The sequence below is a fragment of the Penicillium digitatum genome, chromosome 1, assembly GCF_016767815.1.
Source record: "Penicillium digitatum chromosome 1, complete sequence".
NCBI classification, from domain to species: Eukaryota; Fungi; Ascomycota; class Eurotiomycetes; order Eurotiales; family Aspergillaceae; genus Penicillium; species Penicillium digitatum.
Window position 1 is genome coordinate 1,318,708 of NC_089384.1, and position 23,193 is coordinate 1,341,900.

The 23,193-nt window shown below is 48.0% G+C and overlaps 7 protein-coding genes across 7 annotated transcripts; 4 read left to right on the forward strand and 3 right to left on the reverse strand.

The window, feature by feature from the left end:
* Positions 1-821: 821 nt before the first annotated feature.
* Positions 822-3,054, reverse strand: Pdw03_2775 (THO complex subunit Tho1, putative; the record flags this gene model as incomplete). Its single annotated transcript, XM_014682246.1, has 4 exons — positions 822-2,459; positions 2,513-2,631; positions 2,682-2,760; positions 2,815-3,054. 4 exons carry the CDS (start codon positions 3,052-3,054, stop codon positions 822-824), a joined length of 2,076 nt encoding a protein of 691 aa, XP_014537732.1.
* A 486-nt stretch (positions 3,055-3,540) lies between these two features.
* Pdw03_2776 (DEAD helicases superfamily protein (Aquarius), putative) lies at positions 3,541-7,895 on the forward strand (the record flags this gene model as incomplete). Its single annotated transcript, XM_014682245.1, has 4 exons — positions 3,541-3,749; positions 3,800-3,900; positions 3,950-7,405; positions 7,474-7,895. The coding sequence occupies 4 exons, from the start codon at positions 3,541-3,543 to the stop codon at positions 7,893-7,895; spliced, it is 4,188 nt and encodes a 1,395-aa protein (XP_014537731.1).
* Positions 7,896-8,230: 335 nt separating this feature from the next.
* Pdw03_2777 (Thioesterase superfamily) lies at positions 8,231-9,297 on the reverse strand (the record flags this gene model as incomplete). The annotated part of the gene is made up of 10 exons (XM_066100285.1): positions 8,231-8,300; positions 8,349-8,427; positions 8,501-8,519; positions 8,590-8,636; positions 8,697-8,768; positions 8,827-8,869; positions 8,942-9,007; positions 9,066-9,078; positions 9,167-9,207; positions 9,271-9,297. 10 exons carry the CDS (start codon positions 9,295-9,297, stop codon positions 8,231-8,233), a joined length of 477 nt encoding a protein of 158 aa, XP_065955685.1.
* A 210-nt stretch (positions 9,298-9,507) lies between these two features.
* Pdw03_2778 (Transcription factor Tfb2) lies at positions 9,508-11,060 on the forward strand (the record flags this gene model as incomplete). Its single annotated transcript, XM_014682243.2, has 3 exons — positions 9,508-9,631; positions 9,685-9,772; positions 9,830-11,060. The coding sequence occupies 3 exons, from the start codon at positions 9,508-9,510 to the stop codon at positions 11,058-11,060; spliced, it is 1,443 nt and encodes a 480-aa protein (XP_014537729.2).
* A 1,795-nt stretch (positions 11,061-12,855) lies between these two features.
* On the forward strand, positions 12,856-13,164 carry Pdw03_2779 (Aldo/keto reductase; the record flags this gene model as incomplete). Its single annotated transcript, XM_014682242.1, has 1 exon — positions 12,856-13,164. One exon carries the CDS (start codon positions 12,856-12,858, stop codon positions 13,162-13,164), a length of 309 nt encoding a protein of 102 aa, XP_014537728.1.
* A 4,833-nt stretch (positions 13,165-17,997) lies between these two features.
* Positions 17,998-18,939, forward strand: Pdw03_2780 (uncharacterized protein; the record flags this gene model as incomplete). Its single annotated transcript, XM_014682239.1, has 1 exon — positions 17,998-18,939. The coding sequence occupies one exon, from the start codon at positions 17,998-18,000 to the stop codon at positions 18,937-18,939; it is 942 nt and encodes a 313-aa protein (XP_014537725.1).
* Positions 18,940-20,247: 1,308 nt separating this feature from the next.
* Pdw03_2781 (synaptobrevin) lies at positions 20,248-21,693 on the reverse strand (the record flags this gene model as incomplete). The annotated part of the gene is made up of 5 exons (XM_014682238.2): positions 20,248-21,061; positions 21,115-21,238; positions 21,298-21,386; positions 21,442-21,454; positions 21,687-21,693. 5 exons carry the CDS (start codon positions 21,691-21,693, stop codon positions 20,248-20,250), a joined length of 1,047 nt encoding a protein of 348 aa, XP_014537724.2.
* Between the last annotated feature and the right edge of the window lie 1,500 nt (positions 21,694-23,193).

Genomic DNA, 23,193 nt, shown 5'->3' on the forward strand with positions numbered 1-23,193 from the left:
CCTAATCTTGCCTAGTTTTCTTATTGATACCAAAAAAGAACAAAAATGAAGGAAAAGTGAAACATGGCTGTCACGCCAACGCCACTTGCGTGAAATTGGTGAGTTCTGGAGAACTTTGAACGTGATAATTTCTTTTTCTACTTTAGCTACTCCGTACTTCTGCAGGAACCCTTTCAAGTCATTTGTATTAGAGTTGCCGATCAGTCGAAGAACTGTAGTCGCCACGTTAGTTAATTCATCAAGGCCCCAGGTGCGAAGTTCCAAGCTTCTGCGTGTGACCCGCTTCCCGTAGAATGCTGGATTTGGTTCAGGAGTGCCCGCAATCGGTCAATGGGTCCAATGAGTTTGTGGTTTTTGTTTCGGTCTAAGCAGCATCGTTGTCCGATTCTGCTCCGATGAAGCTGGACTGATAGCGACCCTGAGGGGTTCTTGAAAAAAAGAAATAAGATTAAAAAAAACAAGCTCGAAGAATGGACCCCAAGTAGGCCGGATACAGGCTCAAGTCCGTCTTGGAGGGACGATTTAGGACACGCTCAGATTTTCGTTTTCGAAAAAAAAAAACTTCAAGTGCTGAATCGTTCCAGCAGATGTTTCGCAAATAATGCAGGCGCACGGATGTAGTAATATCGTTCCCGGATCATGGCGTCCACGGCGCCATGATACTGACGGAGGAAATCCAGCAAATTTGCCTCGATTATCTGGATGTAGTTGGTCGCGCGGCATGACTGCGCGAGACGGTGCCCATTGGAGGATTTTCTCCGGAGAGAAGGGGTCAAAGCCATTGATTTTCCAGAATAATATCTTCAAGCCACAAATCGGCTTTACGTGGCAGAGTCCTCTTTCGAGGCGCTGGCGGCGGCAAGGGCCTGTTCGTTATGGTCATCCGGGCTTGGACCTTGTTCTTCGCTGATGACGTCTTTGTTTCTGAATTGCATTTCCTGCTCATGTATGCCCTGGGTTACATCCTGAAGGTCCTGGGCACTTTCTGACCGACCGGGAGGCATCTCATCTTTACCCTCAGCAGCCTCGCTCGCTTCAGCGAGCGTTTTGATTTCAACAGGTAGTTCCTGAGCTCCATCGAGGGATTGGGAGATATCCTTGGTGTCACCGGAGGAACTGAGCTCAGTGTTATCCTCAGTCGCTGTAGCACTCTCGAACAAGACCTGTAGGTTGTTGCCCTCTCCTATTTTGTCGAATGCGGCGAGCTTTCCTTTCGCAGCAAGACGCAAGATTCGCCAGGACTTGCTGGCTTTGGCGCCCTCGGCAATCGCCTTGTCCTCGTCGGTCATCGCCATGTCAATGTCCATTTCATCATCCATGATGCCCTTCAGGAACGAGTCCGCGGAAGGAACGCTGTATCGGTCGGATTCCTTGAGACGCTCAATATTGGCCAGTACCTCGGTGTCGGCAAGGAACCTCAAATCGAGAGAGCCCATCGGGGATGGACGAAGGCGTTTGTTGGCATACGCTTTGGTGGCATGCTCACGGGAAGTCGTGTACTCCGCCGCCGAGATGGCAGGTCGTTCAATCAATGGACAGCCCTCGGCTTTCCATCGCACCCAGTTCTTGTCTCGAGACAAGACTGTGTCTACCATGCGATAGTAGAATTTACCCCCGGGCCCTTGTTGCAGATATCCCTCGATGCTTTTTCGCATGCTGGTCGCCCACCTAGTATCCTCCTCATTCAAAGTAAAACCGTAGAGAACGGACTTGTTCGTCGTATCGGCCAGGCGTGATTTGGACTTGGATGTGAGAGAAAGCAGAAAGTCGAGGAGAATAAGAGCCTGGACAAGAACATGTCGTCGGAAGGCAGTATCGCTGATTTCGAGGTCAAACAGATCCCGGCTAGTCAAGTATTTCGGGTTGAAGCTAGTGGCGACTTCAGTGCCGTCCGCGATGCGCTTGCGCTTGTTCGACTTGCGAGCATCTTCCGAGGCTCGGGCAGAGCTCTCGTTTTCCATCTCAGTGTTGATGCTTTTGAATGCATCTAGCGTAGCTTCCATTCCAGTCTTGAATGACGTAAACCGTTCAGCGTCGAACATCTTGCTCGGCGCGGAGAAATAGGCCTGAAGGCTCCAGAAAAGCGGGTAGAGCGAATTCAAGTCGACCTCATCTGATTTCTTCTCACCATTAGCAGAAACAACAACCTTGGGCACTTTCGAATTCTCGGCCTGGCCCGCCGCTGTCACTCCGGGTGTTGTGGGCTCAGCTCCATCAGTCATTGTTGTATCCTGCTCCTTCTTCTCAGCAGAATCTTTCGCAATTTCATCAAAAGTTGTAACATTCTCAGAGTGGAACTCGCCACGAAGGTTAACCGAACTCTTGTCTCCAAGTGGAAAACTCTGGAAGAGATAGATAAACACCCGGCCACAAAACACTGTATCTTCTGCGCGCGAGAGCCGGCGAAGAAGCTCATTGCATGATCGTAAAATTACTAAGCTTTTCTGTTTGAAGTGTTTCTTTTGCGTGGTCAGCTTTGCAACAGATCCAGTAGATGAGGGACCATGCAAACCTTGGTGTTCCTCTCCCTTCGGGACTCCAAGTAGTCGAACACCTTGCGGCAACCATCAATAGTTTGACTATCCAAGAGCTCTTCGATGAGCCAGAAAATAAGGCCGGGTTCACATTGTTCTGGTGGTTGTTAGAGCCGGATGGATTGTGGGTGGGGTGCGGAGACTGACCATTATCAGAAAAGATGGATACGATGTCGAGGAGGTTCCAGATTTGAATGAAAGCAGGGTCATCGATGAAAGTTGAGGCCTATGACGAACTGTTAACAATGCCCTGGGGACTAGAGCTTTGTAGGAGCCATACCAAAACGCGATAGAACTTCTCGCGAAACGCGATTTCCACGGCCGCAAGCTTAGTCTGTGGGCTCAAGTGCTTTGTAGCCTTTTCATCCTCAGACGGCACCTGCCATATCGATTCGCCAAAGTGTGTTTCGGTCAAAGGGGGTTCGATCTGCTTGTCGGGCTTGACCTGCGCGGCGCGATTCAGGAGACTGTCCACTAGTCTTTTGTAGACCCGGACAACGGCAACGTCCTCGTTCGCCATTTTCTGAGGTGTCTAACCAGACGCCTTTGTAAGGGACCCTCGAGGGGTTATCTCAAAGTATGATCTCGGAGTGTTGTCTCAGAGTGTCGTCTCAGAGTGTCGTCTCAGAGTGTCGTCTCAGAGTGTCGTCTCAGAGTGTCGTCTCAGAGTGTCGTCTCTGAATGTCGTCTCTGAATGTCGTGTCGAGCGTCTTGGGGCCTTGTGATTTTCTAGATTGCCGTCTTCAGCTTCTTCTCAGTAGTTTCATCCACCGTCCTTTGAAAACCCTTCTATAAGAGAAAGAAAAAAGTTTAGATGCGTGTAGGAAGGAGAGGAGGGAAACAAACTGGTCGGATTGATTGAGGACTGCGGCTCGGCGGAGTTGAAAGCCAAGACTTTTTGAAAAGCTCCCCCAGCTTCACCAATTCAGATGCTCCCGACTGCGCCAATCCACCCCTCCTTGACCAACCCCAATTAATTAGGTTAAGGAAACTATTGACTCATGCGATGGCGCAGAGTCTCGAATCCAGGCCTACAGTGGTGGACTTTCGTGAAGAAAGCCCGTGGGTGCAGCTAGCCAAGGCCCACTGGCTAAACACGAAGGTTCGCAAGGCCAAACCAGATGTCATCAAGAAGCAATTGTGGGATCCTTTGGAAGCAGAAGCTTTCAACAGTCGCTCACTATTGATCCTCGAGAACTTGAACATTCTCGAGAAGTACGTTGTCCCTACTCATACCTACAAGACCAACGCTAACTGTTTTCTAGGTTCCTTTGGCCGACTTACACAGAGGATGCGTCGAATCATCATATACTGTTGATTGCATTGATCGTCAGCGTTAAGCACCGCGAGCACTTGTCGATATGGGGTGAGTTAATGCGACAAGATCTAGAAAGCAGCGAAGCTGACGTTTGCAGATATCTTCACCGACCGTGCTGATGACTTCTCCAATCTCTTCCACCGTATTCTCTCAATGAGCATTGACCACTCACTTCCGACTCGCTCTCGACTGTCTATCATATCGTTTATTATCAGTGCCTTCCAATCGCTCGAGAATGTCTTGATCCGCAAAGAATGTGCTCCCCTGGTTTCCATCTCGATCTGGCACAATCTAGCCAGCGAGGAGACTAGAGATCGTATTATTGCCAAGGCCCTGACACTGAAAAAGGCATGGAGAGCCTCTGCAAAGCGATACGAGGCTGGAGATGAAGCGGCGAAAGCCAAGATGCGCTTTGAACGTTCATGGCTATACACGATGCTCTTGGATTTCCTTCATAGGTTAAACGGACCCGAAAAGGACCAGGCCGAGAACTTGCTATACTGTGAACGTTTCCTTGAGCTCTTGGTTGATCTCGAAAGTCAGCTTCCAACGAGGCGCTACGTGAACACGCTGCTGAAGGACCTCAACATTTTGTCGGTTATCTGCCTTTCACAGCTCTACCGTGTGCCTGACAACGCCCTTCTCCGCGACTTCCATAGCCTTCTCAAACACTTTGTCGAATTTGCAATTGATGATTACTCTGGCGAGGCTCTTTCTCCGCAGGGAGTGTACGACCTGCATTGCCAGGAACTGGCCCACCTACAAAGAACCGCAATGAAGTTCTTCAAAGACAAGCTTATGCTTCTCGCGCTCTCTAATATGGGGTCAATTGCGCAGCGAACGGATCTAGAAGGACAGCTATCTTCTCTAGACGAGTCGGAACTCCACAGCCTTTGCTCTCACCTAGGATTCCGTACAAGCTACCCAAAATCATCGCACATTACTCCAGACCGTCAATTTTATCTCGAAGTCTTGGCATCATTTTATGAACGCAAGCTGCCCTTCCAAGAAGCTGTCGAGAAATTGAGTCCACTCCCGACGGAAGAAACCCTCTATGACCCGGCCTTGTTGAGGAATGAGACATACGACGGATCAAGGCCTCTGGCAATCCCAAAGTTGAATCTCCAGTATCTGAGTCTCGGAGATTTCCTTTGGCGCTCCTTCCTTCTCTACCGATCAGAAGCATTCTTCCAAATCCGCAAGGACATGGAGTCCCTCGTTAAACGCATGCAGCCAAAGGCAATGCGTGATGGAAGCATAAACTTTGAGGGATTCTCTCGAATGGCTATTCCAATCTCAAAGCCTGCTATCATTGATGTCGCACCACCAAAGGTCGGGGCAACAAACCCGGCATTTGTTCGAGCCGAGATCGCGATAGAGGTGGGAAGGCTTGCAGATAATGTTAGGAGAGAATGGGACTCACTCCGTCCTGATGACGTAATCTATCTTTTGGCAGTTCAGTCTATCTCGTCACAGTCGGAACAAGGTGCATCTGAAGCTCCTCGGATGATCCATCTTCGAACGGCTGAGATCATACAGGTACTTGACGAGCAAGGCCGCGCATTGCGACAATATCCTGGCCAGTCAAATGGCTCTCAGTCCAGGGCACGATCAAGAAGATTGATCGTTAACTTGGATGCGGCTGCGTTCAAAGCCGACAAGGACCAGCAGGCCAACGGCAAGCCGGACATTTACCCACTCATCAACATGGTTGCACGGAGAAAGGGCAGAGAGAATAACTTCAAGCCAATTCTGCAGACGATGCAAAAGCTTCTTGTCTCTGATATGACGCTTCCTTCCTGGTTCCAGGACATATTCCTGGGCTACGGAGATCCCGCTAGTGGTCAATACACACAGCTGCCAAACCGACTTAGCACGGTCGACTTCCGAGATACTCTTTTGGACTGGTCTCATTTGGTGGAAAGCTTCCCGGGCATTGAACCTTCAGGGGCTGAGAATGCCAGCTTTGGCCCGCCCTACATTCTTGAATATGTTAACCAGGAGCCTGCAGTAGAGCCTCACGCCCCGAAGAAGAGACGCCGGGACCAAGCCACCAAAACAGGGTTGGTGCCTAGCAGTATGCGTGTTTCCACTTACAAGCCACCAAACCCTGGCCCCTATCCTGTCGACACTCCCAAATTGAACAAAATCCGATTCACTCCCGCCCAAGTGGAAGCCATCGCATCTGGAATACAGCCTGGACTTACCGTCATCGTGGGACCTCCTGGCACTGGAAAGACTGACGTCACCACCCAAATCATTAACAACATCTACCACAACTTCCCCAACGAACGGACGCTACTCATTGCACACAGCAACCAAGCCCTCAATCAACTATTCCAAAAAATCATTGCCCTTGATATTGATGAACGGCACTTATTGCGATTGGGTCACGGCGAGGAGGAATTGGACACTGATTCCAACTACAGCAAGTATGGACGAGTCGAATCCTTCCTTGACAACCGCAATCACTATCTATCAGAAGTGATGCGGTTGGCAGCATCAATTGGGGTCGAAGGTGCGCATGGAAATTCATGTGAGACTGCAGGCTACTTCAATACAGTTTATGTGCAGCCAACATGGGCCAAATTCTGGGATCGAGCAAATTCCGAAGGAACATCAAATGAAGAGATTGTCGCATCCTTCCCGTTCCAATCATACTTTGCAAATACTCCTCAGCCCCTATTTGAAGCTAAAGCCGCGAAGGAGGCAATAATCGACACTGCTGCAGGTTGCGAACGCCACATTGCTCGAATCTTCTCTGAGTTGGAAGACATCCGGCCATTCGAGATCTTGAGACAACCTCGCGATAAAGCGAACTATCTCCTTGTGAAGGAGGCCAGAATTATCGCGATGACCTCGACCCACGCAGCTATGCGCCGGCAAGAAATTGCCGATCTGGGCTTCCACTACGACAACGTGGTCATGGAAGAAGCCGCGCAGATTACCGAGGTTGAGAGCTTCATCCCAAACGCTCTGCAAAACATGAAGAACGGCGAACTTCCTCTTAAGCGTGTCGTTCTCTGTGGTGATCACTACCAGAACTCACCCATCATTCAGAACATGGCTTTCCGTCAATATGCCCACTTCGAGCAAAGTCTTTTCTTGCGACTGGCGCGATTAGGTGTTCCGGTGATTAACTTGGATAGGCAGGGACGCGCGCGACCTAGCATTGCAGAGCTCTTCCGCTGGCGGTACAAGGAACTCGGAGATCTTCCAGTGGTTGAAACTGCCCCCGAATACCAGCAGGCTAATGCTGGTTTCCAGTTCGACTACCAGTTCATCAATGTCCCCGACTACCAGGGTTCTGGAGAGCGAGAGCCGACACCTCACTTTATCCAGAATTTGGGTGAAGCAGAGTACGCAGTGGCCATGTATCAGTACATGCGACTCTTGGGCTACTCTGCTTCTAAAATCTCGATCTTAGCCACATATGCTGGGCAGACAGCTTTGATCCGGGATGTATTGAGTCACCGCTGTGGAAAAAGCCCCATGTTTGGAATGCCCAAGATTGTCACGACCGTGGATCGCTACCAGGGAGAGCAGAATGATTGTGAGTTGACTTACGTCCAAAGCGTATTTATATCACTCAAAGTATCGGTATTGCTAACATTTTTCTAGACGTGATCCTTTCTCTCACCCGGACCCGCAGCGTCGGATACCTGCGCGACGTCCGCCGTCTGACTGTAGCTCTCTCCCGCGCACGACTGGGTCTGTATGTCCTTGGCCGACGGGAGGTCTTCGAATCGTGCTACGAACTCAAGCCCGCGTTCGACATTCTTCTGAAACGGCCAGATAAGCTCATGCTTGCGCCTGGCGAGATGTTCCCGTCGTCGCGGGAAGCAAACGCCGTCATTGAGGGCACTCCGATGGAGAGTGTGGAGCACCTTGGACAATATGTGTTTGAGATGACACAGGCTAAGGTTAAGGCTATGGGCGATGGAGATATCACAATTGAGGATGCGGCGCCAGCTGGCGAAGATGACTATTTGGATGAAGATGAAGCTATGGGGGCTGATGATGAGGAGGAAATTATTGCATGAATTGTTTTGCAGGTTAAATGGTAACAGCAACACTCATTAAAGGAATTTGTTGGAACTACTCCACATTTTGTGCTTCTGAGTTTTTTTGAGGGGCTCTTGGATGAGTGCTTCATTTTACAACAAACTTGCGTAAAATTTCTGGGCTCAGCTAGAATGGTATCATTTGAGGATGTGAACATGCTCATTCTTTTCTATACTCGGTCTGCTCTGACGACTCGGATTTGCTGCTGCAATGTCAGCTGATCTTTCGTGTGCTTTTCTCAATGACTTCAAGTATTTGAGATTTGCTCGACCCAAATGCCCTGCTTCCATTGATCGTAATGTTGATTTCGCTCTCATTGGTCCTTGTGCTTGTTCATTTCCTCCACGATGTTATTGGGATCCTTCCAAGCCTGGGCCACGTATCTATGCGACATTAGCAGTTTGCTTTCAAAAATAGGATAGAGTACAGACTTCGTGTGGCTCCCACGAGCAACGACATGTCCATCAAGGTTCGTGAACTTGATGTTTGTGAAAGCAAGGGTCTTGCCAACTAAGTGAGGATAGTTAGTTGATGACCAACATACTAAGCAAAAGAAATGTGGCGAAGCAGTCAGGTAGCGTACATTTATCACAAGTCACCTCCTGATGTTAACAGTCAGTGCCCATTTGGTAGTATCGAGAGACTGAGCGAGATAGATGGAGAAAGACATACGGCCAAAATTCGGTCACCAACTTTGCCACCTGAGTTCAAGTATGTGACTTGAAAGGACTTTGTCAGAAACAGAGAAGCCAGGTAGGATACCTGTGTTGCAGACTTACCATTCAGGTCTGTTGACACTCCCGTCGCGAACAAGCCACGAGATGCCACAGCTAACGAGCCCCCGAGGTCGACTAGAGCATATTTGAGCCACTTATCACGCAGTTCGGGCTATATACAAGGATCTCTTACCCATGCTTGCAATGGTGCCTCCGTGCAGGATATTCAGGCGGTTCTAGATGAGGTAGATGTCAGAGAGGACGTTCCATATGAGAAGTTGGTTGAAATGCAGTACAAGGAGACATACTGTATGCTCCTTCTGAATATCTAGCTCAAAGTTGACTACACCGGGCCTGGCGGCTGTAACACGGAGCTATAGTAGAGGTCAGTGATAATTCAATTTAACCTTTTGGAAACTGGCCCAGACTTACATTATTCAACAGGCTTCAGTCGAATTGGAGTTAGACGTTAGATTTTTTTTTTTTCCTTCTCATAACCCAAAGAGAGAGAGAAGTTGGGACGAATTTCATACCGAGGCTCCAGACCCGAGGTAGCTCGGAAGGACTCCCAGACCTATTTATAGCGATATACGTCAGTAAGAAGTGAATTGTAGCCAATGAAAGTATTAAAAATTACCGAGCGGACAAATTTAAGAGAAGCCATATCAAAAAGCGAAAAACGTTGCGGAGATGCAATGATAGTTGTAGGGAGGGTTTTCTCCAACATTGTACGTGACCCGGCGACTGGGGAGCATCCCAAAGCTGCACTTTATGGCCGCTTCGGTCACCGCACTAGCGTCATTTCATTCAACCTCTTCACCTAGGCATTCTATTCTCGTCAGTTGCTTGAGAACTTGGTTTCTCACAGCTCACTATGGCGAGTGCAACATCCCGTCCTCTGGAGTACCTGGAGGGTCTTCCCGGGACGACTTTCTATAAACTATACCAACAGCCATCCACAGCCCTTGCGATCTTCCGGCGCATGCTGCCCGATTTAGGTGCATTGAGCTCACCCACACGAAAGGGGATATTGTGCTAACAGTGCATGTAGCAAAATGCTTTGTGATGGCTCTACTCTATCTAAAAGACCCTCTTCCAACCGCTGATCTGGAAGTTTGGGTTAACTCTGAGAGCAAGAAGTGAGTAGCTTATCTGACAGATCTGGCTCCAGTCATTACTAACAGCGTTCACACAAGGGAGCGGGATAATGCGCTTTCAATATTGGGTCGACTTCATATATTATCTACGACCCTCACAGGTGAAAATATCCGTGCGTACATGATCACCAACCCATTCGCTGCTTCGCTTCGACAAGCTCTGATGGGTGCCGAGGACTCTCACTCTTTCGGCGTATTCTCTCAAGCCCCGGAACACACCCTGACCTCGATCGCGGATTTGGACGAATATGCTAGGCGACAGTGGGAAGGTGTTATGGGGTACATGGTCGGAACGAGTGCCTTGAGTGGGCAGCGCGACGCGGTCAATTTGAGCAAGGGTGTCAAACAGCTTCTCCAAGCCGGACACCTAGTTGAGATCCGAGGCAACCGTGTTGACATCACCAAAGATGGGTTTGGATTTGTGCTCCAGGACGTCAACACCCAGGTCTGGCACATCTTGATTCTTTATGTGGAGAGCGCCGAGGCCATCGGCATGGACAGCGTCGAGGTCCTCTCGTTCCTGTTCCTCCTAAGCAGCCTGGAACTCGGATCCTCTTACGACAAGAGCCACATGACATCCAACCAACTCCGCACTCTCGCGGACCTCGCTGATTTTGGTATTGTCTACCAAGAAGACGCCGACGCGACGCACTTCTATCCCACCCGTCTCGCAACTACCCTTACATCGGACTCGAGCGCTCTGAGCAACCCTGTCACAGGCTCTCTTACTGGGCCAGTGGGGCCGTCTGGTGGCTCTGGCTCTGGGTTTATCATCATCGAAACTAACTACCGACTCTACGCCTACACCTCATCGCCCCTACAAATATCCCTCATCTCCCTCTTCACAAACCTCAAATACCGCTTCCCCAATCTGGTCACTGGCAAAATCACCAGACAGTCTGTCCGTCGAGCTATCGAGATGGGAATCACTGCCGATCAAATAATCTCGTACCTATTATCGCACGCCCACCCACAGCTGCGGAAACACAGCGCTGCCCAATCCAACGGCAAGGGTATCCCGGCATCTGTGCTCCCGCCTACTGTGACAGATCAGATCAGGCTTTGGCAGCTAGAGCGGGATCGTCTCCGGGCCACGGCGGGCTTTTTGTTCAAGGATTTCACGAGCTTGGCCGAATATCAGGCCCCTTGCCAGTATGCCGCGGAAATTGGTGTACTGGTTTGGAAGTCAGATCGGAAGCGCATGTTCTTTGTCACAAGGCATGAGCAGGTGGCTGCATTTTTGCGCAGTCAGAAGGTAGGTGGGAGGTAACATAGTCATGCAAGGCATACGACTTCTGTTATTTTGAATTTGGAAAAGCACAAGACAAGATCTTTTGGGTATTACGAATGCTGGAAAGCCTTTTACGAAATCACGACCTATGGCCGTTCGGCATACTAAAATTGTACAATACACAATGAAAGAAAATTATGATCAGTGGAGAGAATGCTTGAGTGTTGAATGTGCAAACAAGAACGTTTGTCTCATCAAATTGACAGTCTACTAGTGCCTATGGAAGATTTACCCTTGGTGACTCTTCTATCGGCCAGTCGTCAAAAGATCCCCTACAGTAACAACTACAAAATGAAGAAAGGCAATGTTGTGTGAGGTACCTTCCAAGGTTGAAATGGAAGATCTTCATGTCCCTTGGTAGTCACCTCTACTTTGATACAACACGCATATCCGATTTGTCAAACCCATCCTACCACCGATCATCACATTTGACAAAATCATGATTTTACCTTGGTTTTTTTTAAATATTTTGGGACAACGACTACGTCTGTTTAACTATCCGAAAAGAGGACAAGCATCGCTAAAGTGAGATTACGAACAATCAGTTCTTTACCCTTCTACGACCTGAGCCGGACCGAGAGCAGGTCCCCAGGAAAATTACCTACCTTTAGAACCCTAGCATTGCTCCGGGATTATGCTAGGGTCAGCGCCAATGTTAGAGCGCTCGTCGAACGAGACGAGGCAGATACAAATAAGAGGAGCCTCATGCCATACTAGAGAGGTGCACCCCCCCCCCCCCCCCCCCAATCTGATTCTGCCCGCGCATGTAATCTAGGGTGATAAAGAGCATACACCTAATCAGTGCTACTCACACCGAGTAGCTATTGCTGGTTTTTTTGGTACGTAGGTGTTGAAAATCCTTGTTTTATTGCTGAAGAGTGAAACTCTCGTCATATTTAGTCCGCGTGAGAGCACGTCGCTGCTGGAAACGATATGTAGACGACAAGGCAATGACAGCATGACGAACCGCGGGGTTCCTGTGCACTGGATTGAAAAATCAAGGTTTCAAAGGAGTAGGATGGAATCAAACTGGCAAACTTCTTTGCAATTCCTTTGATCATCCAGGCAAACCACAGCTATTCCTCGTGGCTGAGGTTGCCCACTGGGACCGGTGTGCAGTAGGTTGATAGAGCCTGGTTGCCCTGTGGTTGCCCTGTGGTTGCCCGTAGGGACTTTCGTCTCCTCCTAGGATGCCATAGCCGTCACAGACTCGGCTAGTTAGTACGTAGCGTCGGTGAGCTGGTCGGCCTTCGTCAAATTTGACCCGGCGGATTCTTGATCCAGTTAGGGGTTATTAGAATGAAGACAAGCAAAGACTTACTGGCAGGTCTTATGGCCTGTTTTGGCCTTTTTGCGGGCTAGTTAGACGTTCCTGTACATACCAGCAGTTGGGACTAAGAGAACATAATCTCAAGACTGGCCCCAGGGAGGTCCTTGAAAGAGTGTGGAGCCTACCGGAGTTAAATCCTCAACTGCGCTAATATGCGATTGATGGGCTCGCATTTGGGACGTGTTGATGGGCTGATGGCTATTGAAAGGACTACAGGTATACATTTATCAAGTAGATGCTACTAAATAGCGCCTTTTCCAATGGACTCGGACTGCAGATAGATTCAATCGTTTTCGGAGTTGGGATTGAAGAGTCTACCTGTGTACAGAAATGGAAAGGCCTATAAATTTCTGAAGATCTTTTACTTTCTCCACATGATTCACACAATTCTACTTCTACCGTTCGCATTTTCTCACTCGGATTCTCTTTGATATCACCCCAACCATGTCTCTTCCAACTCGATCTCTTGAACGCAACGGCCCTCAAGTTCCCGCTGTTGGTGTTGGACTCATGAGCCTTGGCAATATGCACGGATTTGCCAGTGCCCTTGATGACAAGGTAGCTTTTCTTGAACCTGCCTATTCGATTGGTGCGCGATCCTGGGATACAGCTGATCTATACTTTGACAGTGACCACACAGTGAGGGAGTGGGTAAAGAAGCTAGGAAATCTCAATAACATTTTCCTGGCTACCAAGTTTGCGATCCAATACGATGTCGCCACGGGTACCCAGATAACCTGCTCTAACCCCTAGTATGTCAAGGCTTGCTATGAGAAGAGTCTGGAGAAACTTGGGGTTGAGACTATGGACCTTTACTATTGTCATCGGGTCAATGGCGTGATACCTACTGAGAAGACCATCGAGGCTATGGTTGAGTTAAAGAAGTAAGTCACACCCCTTCAGATCAAGAGGCTCTATCACTGATACACTATCAGCAAAAGCAAGATCAAGCACCTCAGATTATCTGAATGTTCGGCTGCAACTCCGTGCTGTGCCCGTGCTGTCTACTCTCATTGTAGCATACCAGGTGGGATGTAGTCCGTTCGCTCTGGATATCGCATCCACCACCGACATCTTGAATACCTGCCGTAAGCTTGGTATTGCTGCCATTGCCTCCAGTCCCGTTGATCGAGGCATTTTGACTAGACAGATTCAATCGTTCACCGATATTTCCAAAAAAATGATTTCCGCCGCGTGCTCCCCGATTATGCACAGGAAAATGATTCAAACTGTTTCAGGGCTTGAAAGATGTTGCCAACAACCACGGTTGCACTCCTGCTCAAGTTGCTATTGCATGGCTTCTTGCTCAGGGCTCTGACATTATCCCTATTCCTGGAACAAAGTCAATTAAGTATCTTGATGAGAATACCAATTCCCTCTCTTAATTTGACGGATACGGAAGTGCAAAGTTTTCGGGCATTGATTGAGCGGACTACGATCCCTGAATCTCGGCATCGTGCTTCTTGAGATTGTCCTTGTATATCATGTTGACGTATCTCTAGTTTTTTTTGAGGTACACATCGATTTATTTTAGGCTGATAAAATCGTATGGCATACACAAGAACTCAATTGGCGGTATTCCAGCAATAGTCAGGGGCCTTGAGAATACCCCGTCGTTCCCTTCAAATGTGTATGCATATAGCACGGTAGGAAGGTTAATGCGGTCGACATAAACAGCCACTTCTTCTACTCGTCTTGTTAGGATCTCGGCGCTAAGACCTTCAGTGTTTTGGGAATGAAACCATATGTTCATTTTGACCCAGCATTTCCAGTACATCCTAAGGTCTATAGATTGTTGGATGCCCGCTTTTAAGAACCTTTCTCCAGATCAGACATATATCTCCTCTCATGATCAGTAAAATGCTGACATGGACTCATTCTCACGTGGTTTAATTGATGTGTTTGGTTATTTCAGGCACCTTAAAGAGCATGGACGTAGCTCTGAATGATCAATTTGATAACAGTTTGTGGGATTTCGGAAGAGGAACGAACGAACTACATAGATAGGTACTATTTAACTACTTGATGACGAGATCACAAAGTCTAATTCTTCGAGAACCAAAGCAATCTGGAGCCCCAGAGGCCCCACTGCGCTGTGTTTACCATGAAGTGGTGTGGATGTCACATAAAATCACCTGTAGAACCAGACCGATCTCGCTGTTTCCAGAGATTGGGCTGTACCTAGACCGAGCGGAATAATCACTGGGGTGTTTGAGTGCAGCTTCAATCTTTCGTTCTACTTAGTCACAGCGCGTACTATTTTTTTTTACTACCACTGATTGGACATATCCAGGACGCACTGTCGAGGTAGATGATGCTTTCTGTCAGACTGGGAAATGGCATCCCTATCCCCTAAATAGGAGCCTTGGTTTTTGTTCTGGTTTGGTGGTAAGAATGGCTGTATTATCTCCCACACTTTATCTACTTGCTTACGCCATCTCCAATCTAATTCTTGGTCACTGCCTCTGTCATCATTTTCGTGGCAGTAGTAGAAACGAACGCAAATCACCAAGGTCGCACGTTGATGGTAGTAAATAATCGCGTTTTCACTTTAATATCTACGGAAGATTCCCAGACTCGAAAAATGGTGCTCACAGAGACGATAGCGCCAATCCCAGATTGATACTTTGGACGCCTCATATGAAATTTAGATTCTTACTGACAACGAGTACGCTTCTACTTCAAATGTCGAACATCTGCCGCTGCATCTCCCCACAACAGCCACTCTAGCACCTCTCAACATCGAGATCACTTATCCCCAGGGTGGCCACGATGCCTGGCTGGTGGCACTGGGTGCTTGATGTGGCTTGACCTCATCATTGGGTATCTTCAACACATCTGGTGTGTTTGAGGTCATTATCAGAGGGTTCTTCCTCCACTCTTGGCTAGATTTTCCCAGTCTACACCTTCATGAACTGGGTCTGTGGAGTACAAATTGGACCAACCTTTGACGCAATGGGCCCACGTGCACTGATGATTGCCGGGACGATTTGCATGGTGGTTGGCATTTTCAAACTTGGTGTCTCCAAAGGCAAGATCGGTTCTCATTTAATACCAAACACAACCGTTCATCCTCACGTTCCCTCCTGAAAGTGACGTTCCCTTGCTAATTATGGTATAGGATAGTACCAGATCTTCTTGTAATTCTCCATTGTGACCGGCATCAGCTCATCCCTTCTCCTGATCTTGTCGATGAGCTGCGTTACCCATTGGTTCATAGAGCGTTGCAGTCTTGCTAGTGGTGTCCTTATCCTCCTGGTGATGCAATCACTCCTCCCTCAAATAGGCGGGGGATTTTCGATCCGGATCGTCAGATTTGTACTGCTTGTACTCTGCATGTGGCATTTTGCCCAAGCAGCATTCCTCTCCGAAAAAGAGCCGAAAGAATCTTGGCGAGAGACTTTGCCATGTAACAAAATCTTCATGGGTGGAACCGGGTCCCTGATTGTCTCGTTGTTCATCTGCACAGTTTTGGTTCTAGGAACCTGGGTACCCGATATCCTCACCCAGGCCCCGATTCCTACGCACTACTGGTTGTCTTTATACTACTATTCTGGTCCTGCATCAGTTCAAATGTTAGCTTGACACCAACATGTCTGGGTCAGCTTTGCAATATTCAAGAACAGAAATAAAATTTTGCGACTTGCTTTGCGGTGATGTCTTTTGGGGCACTAGTAAGTATCTGTCACCGTGGTCGACGACCACCATGTGACCGCACCGGGTCACATGACCCGGTGCCCGGTAGATAGCAGCCCGTAGGATAGGAATAGGACATCATCTTCTCTTCCCCATAGCTTTCAGGCTTACAGTATCCCTATTGCCAGGGGTCTTGTAGATGCGGTGGGAAAGCAAAGGGATAGAAACTTTTTGGAGAGGTGCTCATTTTGCTAGACTTAGCCATGTGGCGCTTTTCTTTTCTTTTCTTGTCATTTTCCGGGTTGAGATCGAGGTGAAGGGGAGGTATTGGAGGGTTAAGTGGTAGAATACTAGGCTTTCAGCATCTTGAAAGCCGTAAAAGCCTCAAAACAATGTATTTGATTAGTCCTGATACTCATGTACTAGGATTCAGAATGTTTTGACGCAACATTTCTAGAGGCCTGATGAACACTGTGTTGTAAAATTCTATCTAAATTTTTTGGATTTGAACAAGGATAAAAATAGTATAGCACCGTCACCTAAATAGATACCAACCCACTAGCAAGTCTACATGAAATCGAGAAGATGGGGTATCCCTTGTTGTTTTTATAGATCTTAGAGTTTGAAAAATGAAAAGACACTATCAACCAATTGTTTTAGCTTCTCCTTTTTTTGCTTATAGTTAGCTGATCGGGGCCCAAGAAACTTCAGTGTATCATGGGAATCAAATCGCATAATTTCCATGCAACTTGAATGTGGGATACCGGAGATTTCTCTTGAGTTCTATCTAGCCATGTTCAAATTGAAGTTTTTTTGTATCAACATGCAATCGGTTGCCATAATATTAGGCCATACTCCTGCATGCACCCAGGTCCGATTGAATACACAGAGTCAAATTCAACGCGAAGCAAAAAGTAACAATAAGTGGAGTCAGCTGCACTACACGGCCACATACATCATCTTAGCCCCGGTAATGTTGTTCGATGATCCTGGCCGGTTTTTTCCCCCGTGAGTTCCCTATACCCCAAAAGTACGCCATCTCCGTATTCTCGCAGCTTCCCGGGGCGATTATGAGCCTTGGAAGTATTCCAAGAAAAACTGCCCACTAGCCTCTTCCTATATCCCTACATTCCAACAATAGTCCAGTCATCAACCACCAGCTCCGAGATCGGACAGTTCCGATCAGTTCCAAAGTCTCAACGCTCGTTGGCGCACCCTCACACACCGCACTCCTTCCTCCCACTCATCTTTTCTCTATGGCGCCAAGTCTACAAAGATCTACCACTGCTCGACTTGTCCCGCACGCCTTTCTCGAGGAACCAATGTTTTCTTTGACGACACGGAAGACCAAACTTCTTACTCACAGACAGCCAGTGTTCTCGTCAGTCACGACGCTATTTCGATCCTCTTTGATATCTTTTTTTTGGTGTTTCAATACTGAGTACCTTGGCAGATTATTCATGGAAAATGAACTACCAAACGAGCATCCTCAAGAACGTCCTAATCACTGCAGATTACAAGGATCTCATAAGTACCTGGGCATGGAAGAAGCACTTACCAAGCATTCTCGGGATCGGCCATCTCTCTAATATTTATGGAGTATACCGGCAACATGGTATAAATTTGGGAAACTACAACTCAACCATAGCCTAAAAAAAAAAGCGCAACTTAGGGACAAAAGAAAATACAGTATTTCATATACAATATTATTGTAACCCCTCGCATCGAAATAAACACGGTAAGTGGGTCAACATTGACGAATTGTAGATCTGATTTCAGAAAAATCCCCCAAACTATTACATTTGGCCCACTTGGCACCCCTTGGGGTCAGGACGGGGTGGAAACCGCCTTAAATTGGGGGAAACCCCGCTTAAAAAAATAAAAATACGTCACGGTACGTGTGTTCTCTTGCCCATACGGACCTCAATATCCTATCTTCCCAATAAGGATATGTCCTCACTCAGTAACTCCAGCCCAGGGAACTGGGTCACTGGCAGCTACACTGGCGACAGTATTGGTGTTCGTATCACGATCGCAACATTCGTCGGTATTGCATGGTATAACGTGATTGAGTTGGTCGTGCTCATCTTCATAACCTTCAAACGCTATGAAGGCCCCTATTTTTGGAGTATGCTGGTAGCCAGCGTTGGAATCCTGCCGTATTCTGTCGGTTATCTGATCAAATTCTTCGGCCTGACGTCCGCAACTTGGGTTCCTGTGACGCTGTTAACAATCGGTTGGTGGACCATGGTAACCGGTCAGTCGTTCGTGCTGTATTCGCGCCTCCACCTGGTGATCCAGAACCTGCGCGTGCTGCGCACGGTGAGAACGATGATCGTCACGAACATTTTCCTACTGCATACACCCACAACCGTGCTCACTTACGCTGCCAACTTCTCTCGTTCTACTGCATCGGTTGCAGGGTACAATGTCATGGAGAAGCTGCAGCTGACGGGCTTCTGTTTGCAGGAGGTTATCATCTCGGGGTTGTACATGTGGGAGACCAATCGCATGCTGCGCTTGAACCAGGACCATGTTAGTCGCAAGACTATCTTGCAGCTGCTCGCCGTCAACGTTTCTTGTATTCTTATGGATATCGCGTTGATGATCATCGAGTTCAGGAATTACTATATCTACCAAACGACCCTCAAGGCCACGCTGTACAGCATCAAACTGAAGCTCGAGATTGCAGTTCTCGGGAAGCTGGTCAATATCGCTCACCAGCATGTGTGGAGATCGTCGTCTTTCACTACTGGCGGCGGGCAGTACCCGTCTTTTATTGACCCCAGCCATGTGTTGCATGATTTCAGCCATGCAGACTCTTTGGCTACCAGCTCGGGATCCAAAGGCGGCACATCTGGAATCGAGGCCATCGATAGCGACGTCCGGTGAGCTTGGCTGTATCTCTATTTCTCTCAAATTTCTCTACCAAGCCAGATGGCCAACTTGAGCCATCCCACAGTATTGCGATATCATCTGTTGTGCGTGAGGATATCACCACTCAAAGTGATTACCGGCCAGGACTCCAGGATTCGCTTGGCGCCTGTCGCTCAAACCTTGACTGACCCGCTGGGGCTCAGCTCAATCGGTCACTACCCATGGAAAACCCTACGCTACTCCCACCTACATGGAGTCACTCATCCGAATAACCGAGAGCGAACCGATTGGCGGCGTGGAAATCGAATGTACTTTCGGGCATGCTGGAATGCTCCCTTTGCAAGCGCAGGAGAAACTAGTATTTACTCTCATCCGGCAGAGATGGAAATATCGGAATGTCAGAGTTTCATCGCCTTGAGGCTACCTTTGAAACATGCTGAGCCTGAAGGTAAAGATGAAGTTCTTTGACTTGGAAAAGGCAAAGACGTCTTGATTTGTTGACTGCAAAGCAGCCAATTTGAAGGCTATAAGCTCATTTGTCGTGCTCTCCTGTCTCGCTGTGCTCCGTAGCGGTAAATATCTAGGCCAACCTATCATGAATCCACATGGTGCACAAGCGGCCTACGCCTTGCAGAAATATGACTGCGGAATTACGACTGCTTTTATACATGATCGGTCTTAGATGTGCCAGAAGGTATCTCCCCAGACATCTACACCCAGCGATGACTTAGCGTTGCTTCATTAGGAGAGCATAGACGACTGGAGCTAATGTAAGGAAATGCGATCAGGGATTACATAGTGACTTGCAGGTTCTCGTCCCCAGTATAAATTCGTCTAGGGAAATCTAAGGAACTTCAAATTTTCTCCAAGATGGACCGATTATTGGCGGCCCTATCGTCTCAACCTGATTCCCAAGCCCTTTTCCAGAACACCATTTTAGGCCTTGTAATGCTTTCAACTGGCATCGTCATCCGTCTTCGAGCTGGGCAATACACTATGATATCTCTTGTCCGATTTTGACAAACACGGACCCTGATAACGTCATTTCCAAATTCCGAAGGGGAAAAAAAACAGATTTGAAAAAGTCCAAAAGTCACGTTTTGTGTCGGTTGCCGACCCGAGGTGAAGCGCCTACAACCGGCCCGGTAATGTAGGGAGTGGGGAGACCGATAGCGGATAACACACAAGGCTGTTGAACAATTGAAGGAAAAAGAAAAAAAAAAAAAAAAAAAGGAAAGGGTATATTTATCTGCTATGAATCTGTAAATGAATCTGAATCTGTACCTGTATATTTTTTTATATATATATCAGCCCAGAGAAACCTCAAGACCCATTGCGCCGGCCACCAAATTGATCGTGCAAGTAAAGCCGGCCCTCTGCATTAACGAACCCGCCAATTCCGAAAGCGGGGATAATGCGACACATGCGCAGCAGTGACGCGCTGATCCAGTCGCGGCTGACACGGCTGATCCGCTCTTTGGTCGGCATCACCTGTGGTCGGTTATATAGATCTAGGCCGAGCAGGTGGATAGGCGTGCTGATAAGTTGGATGGAGGCTGGGATAGCGAGCTGCGCAATCAAGATCTTGAGGTATTCTTGGGAGGCGACGGAGTCTGGGATTGATGCTGAGACCATGGCAGGGAGGCTGAAGGAGCCGAAGATTGTGAGAGCGTCTCGGACGAGAAAGGCTGAGTATGTAGCCACGGGGATTCGGGTGCGACCGATTGAGCGGGCAATTTTAGGGGCTGAGGTTGTGTTGGAGGTAGATGTGGGAGTTGGTGTGGGAGTTGGAGATGGACTTGGTGAGGTTGCGTTGTTTACGGCTGGCACGGAGGTGTTGCTGTGACCAAATAATTGGGCGAATTTCACGTCCTTCCAGATGCCCACGGAGGAGTTGACTATGAATGTTGAAGCGAAGGTGGTCATGCCTGCGATAGCATGGTCGATCTTCGGGTACCACTTGCTCAAGATGGTCTCTGAGACATTGGCTGTGGCGAAGGTTGCGGTGTAAAGGGACCAGACCAGGAGACTGGGTCGTGATGTTAAGAAAGTGGCAGGTTGTGTGAGGGATAACCAAAGGTGTCTGCGGAAAGCCGGGAAGAGAGGTTGGTTGTAGAATGATTTCTCAACGACGAGTCTAGGCGATGATTGTTAGAAAATGTTAATATGAAGGAATCTGACTTGGCTTACCTGTCAAAGATCATCACCGCCGGCGTAATCAATGTTGCTGAACCTGCAGCAACGACTACATCGGCCGCCAAGAGGTCCGCCATCCGGCTTTTGGTATGCTGTATACCGAATGATATAGCCTGATCTTGGATTTGCTGTGTCATGGCTTATGATGTCTGGTTTTCAAGCGGGCAATGCTATTACCATCTGCTCGTAACCGTCTGGCAGTCTGATGGATTCGTGATATAGAGACAAGACTGGACAAAGTTCGGTAAACCTGCAATCTAACGAGACTGGAACTGTTAGATTAAACAAGTCCAACGCGGGGCATTCCACGAAACCACTTACTGTGGATCAAATTCTGATTAAAGGGAACGGGTTAGGGTTGCCCGACTTGGGTGCACTTGAAATGAGAAAAGGGGGAGAAAGGGGAAGAGGGGGAAAGACGTGAGTGAGCAGAAGAAGAAACCACTCTGTAGATATATCCCCAGCACGCATTCTATAATGTAATGCCAATATCTTATCTAGACATCAAGCACCATCGACATTTATAGATCGCCGGCTCAAAAAGACAACGCGTCGGCCAAGCGAACCAATCATAGTATCAACCGGGCCGGCGGCCGGTGCTGGATACGGCCCGGTGATTGGTGCAGTCGCCGCGCCGTGATCGACCTTTTAATCCAGGGACGAGATTCTAGAAGTTTGAGTTGTACTCTGTACTTCCACATGTATACAAGGATTTCTAGGACAACGCGTGTGCTTGCCCTAAATGGATTGATATCATGGTTACTCCCCGCATTTCCCCGATCTCAAAAAGATTTACTTACTCTATCATTTTTGATGAACTTTTCCCCCCCTTCTTTTCACCGACTTCTGCAGAGTGGGGTTCCTGCTCGCCTTCACAATCAGACAATCAAGCAAGATAGGGGTTTCGATCTCCATCAGGCCTGTCCCTCACTAATACAGCTTCACTACTAAGTGTATATATAGTACATGACGATAGAACGGGATGGAAGAGAGACGGTTGACCATACATGAAGGTATTGCATGAAGGCTCAAAAATACCCGGATAAAAGCTTCGCCCCTGTTACTCCATTCGGCGGACACTCACAGAAAAGAACCCCGAGGGGTATGCACGACCATTTATTTCCACTACCACATAGTGCTATGATTGACTATGAATGTCACATTCAATGTTGCCCAGGCTATACCCGCAAACTGTATGAAAAACTACATCTTGTCAGATTTAAAATTAAGATTCGGGGGTTAAAGACTGATTTCGAGCGAATTTTCTATGTTGCCATCACTGGGCATCAACACACCAGCAGGTGGATCCAATAGAAATCACTCAACAGTTCCACTTTAGGAGTAGTTTCCTACACCGCGGGGTTGAGGGTGATGTGTCACTGCGTGTTTGAATCATGGCAAGCCTATTTCGACTGCATTATACCTGGTATACTTAGCACGTGAGTTAAGAAAGAGAGTATCTCGTACTAAGATAGTTGGTTACTATTGTCTTTAGATGGTTATCGACACGACTACATTGCTTCCTCGATATTGTTCCCGGACGCTCCCCAACCAAAGGGGGCATTCATCTTCATTCCTGTGATGATTTACCTCGGGCTCTTATACACATGATCCTTGATAAGTTGACTGCAAAGGGCGAGAAGAGAGACCAACGCTACTCGCCGAAAAGGTAGTTCTAGAGTATCAGATGGATCCATCATTTGAAAAAATCCCTAGTTTTTCATTGATAAGAGCCCACTACCGTCTCTGAGAGTGCCACCTGGGATGCATTCCTGTCTGTAAAAAATCAGGAGAGTCAATACGTGTCGAACTCTTTATTTGCCACCAAATCAACTTTGGTTTTATATCAAGTGATGAATTATCCACAGGGCCATATCAACTATATCTTGGCTCTGCCTTGAAATATTCCAAGCGCGACCACCATTATGCAATCAGGTGTATTCTGGTTTGAGGATAGCAGCTGATACCAAGGGCTCCAGAAAAGTTTGCGTGGGATCATCAGCAACATAAACTGGCAATGTAGCACCCAAAGCTTAGTTCTGTAAACTGGCTGATTTGTCTTTGAAAGACACA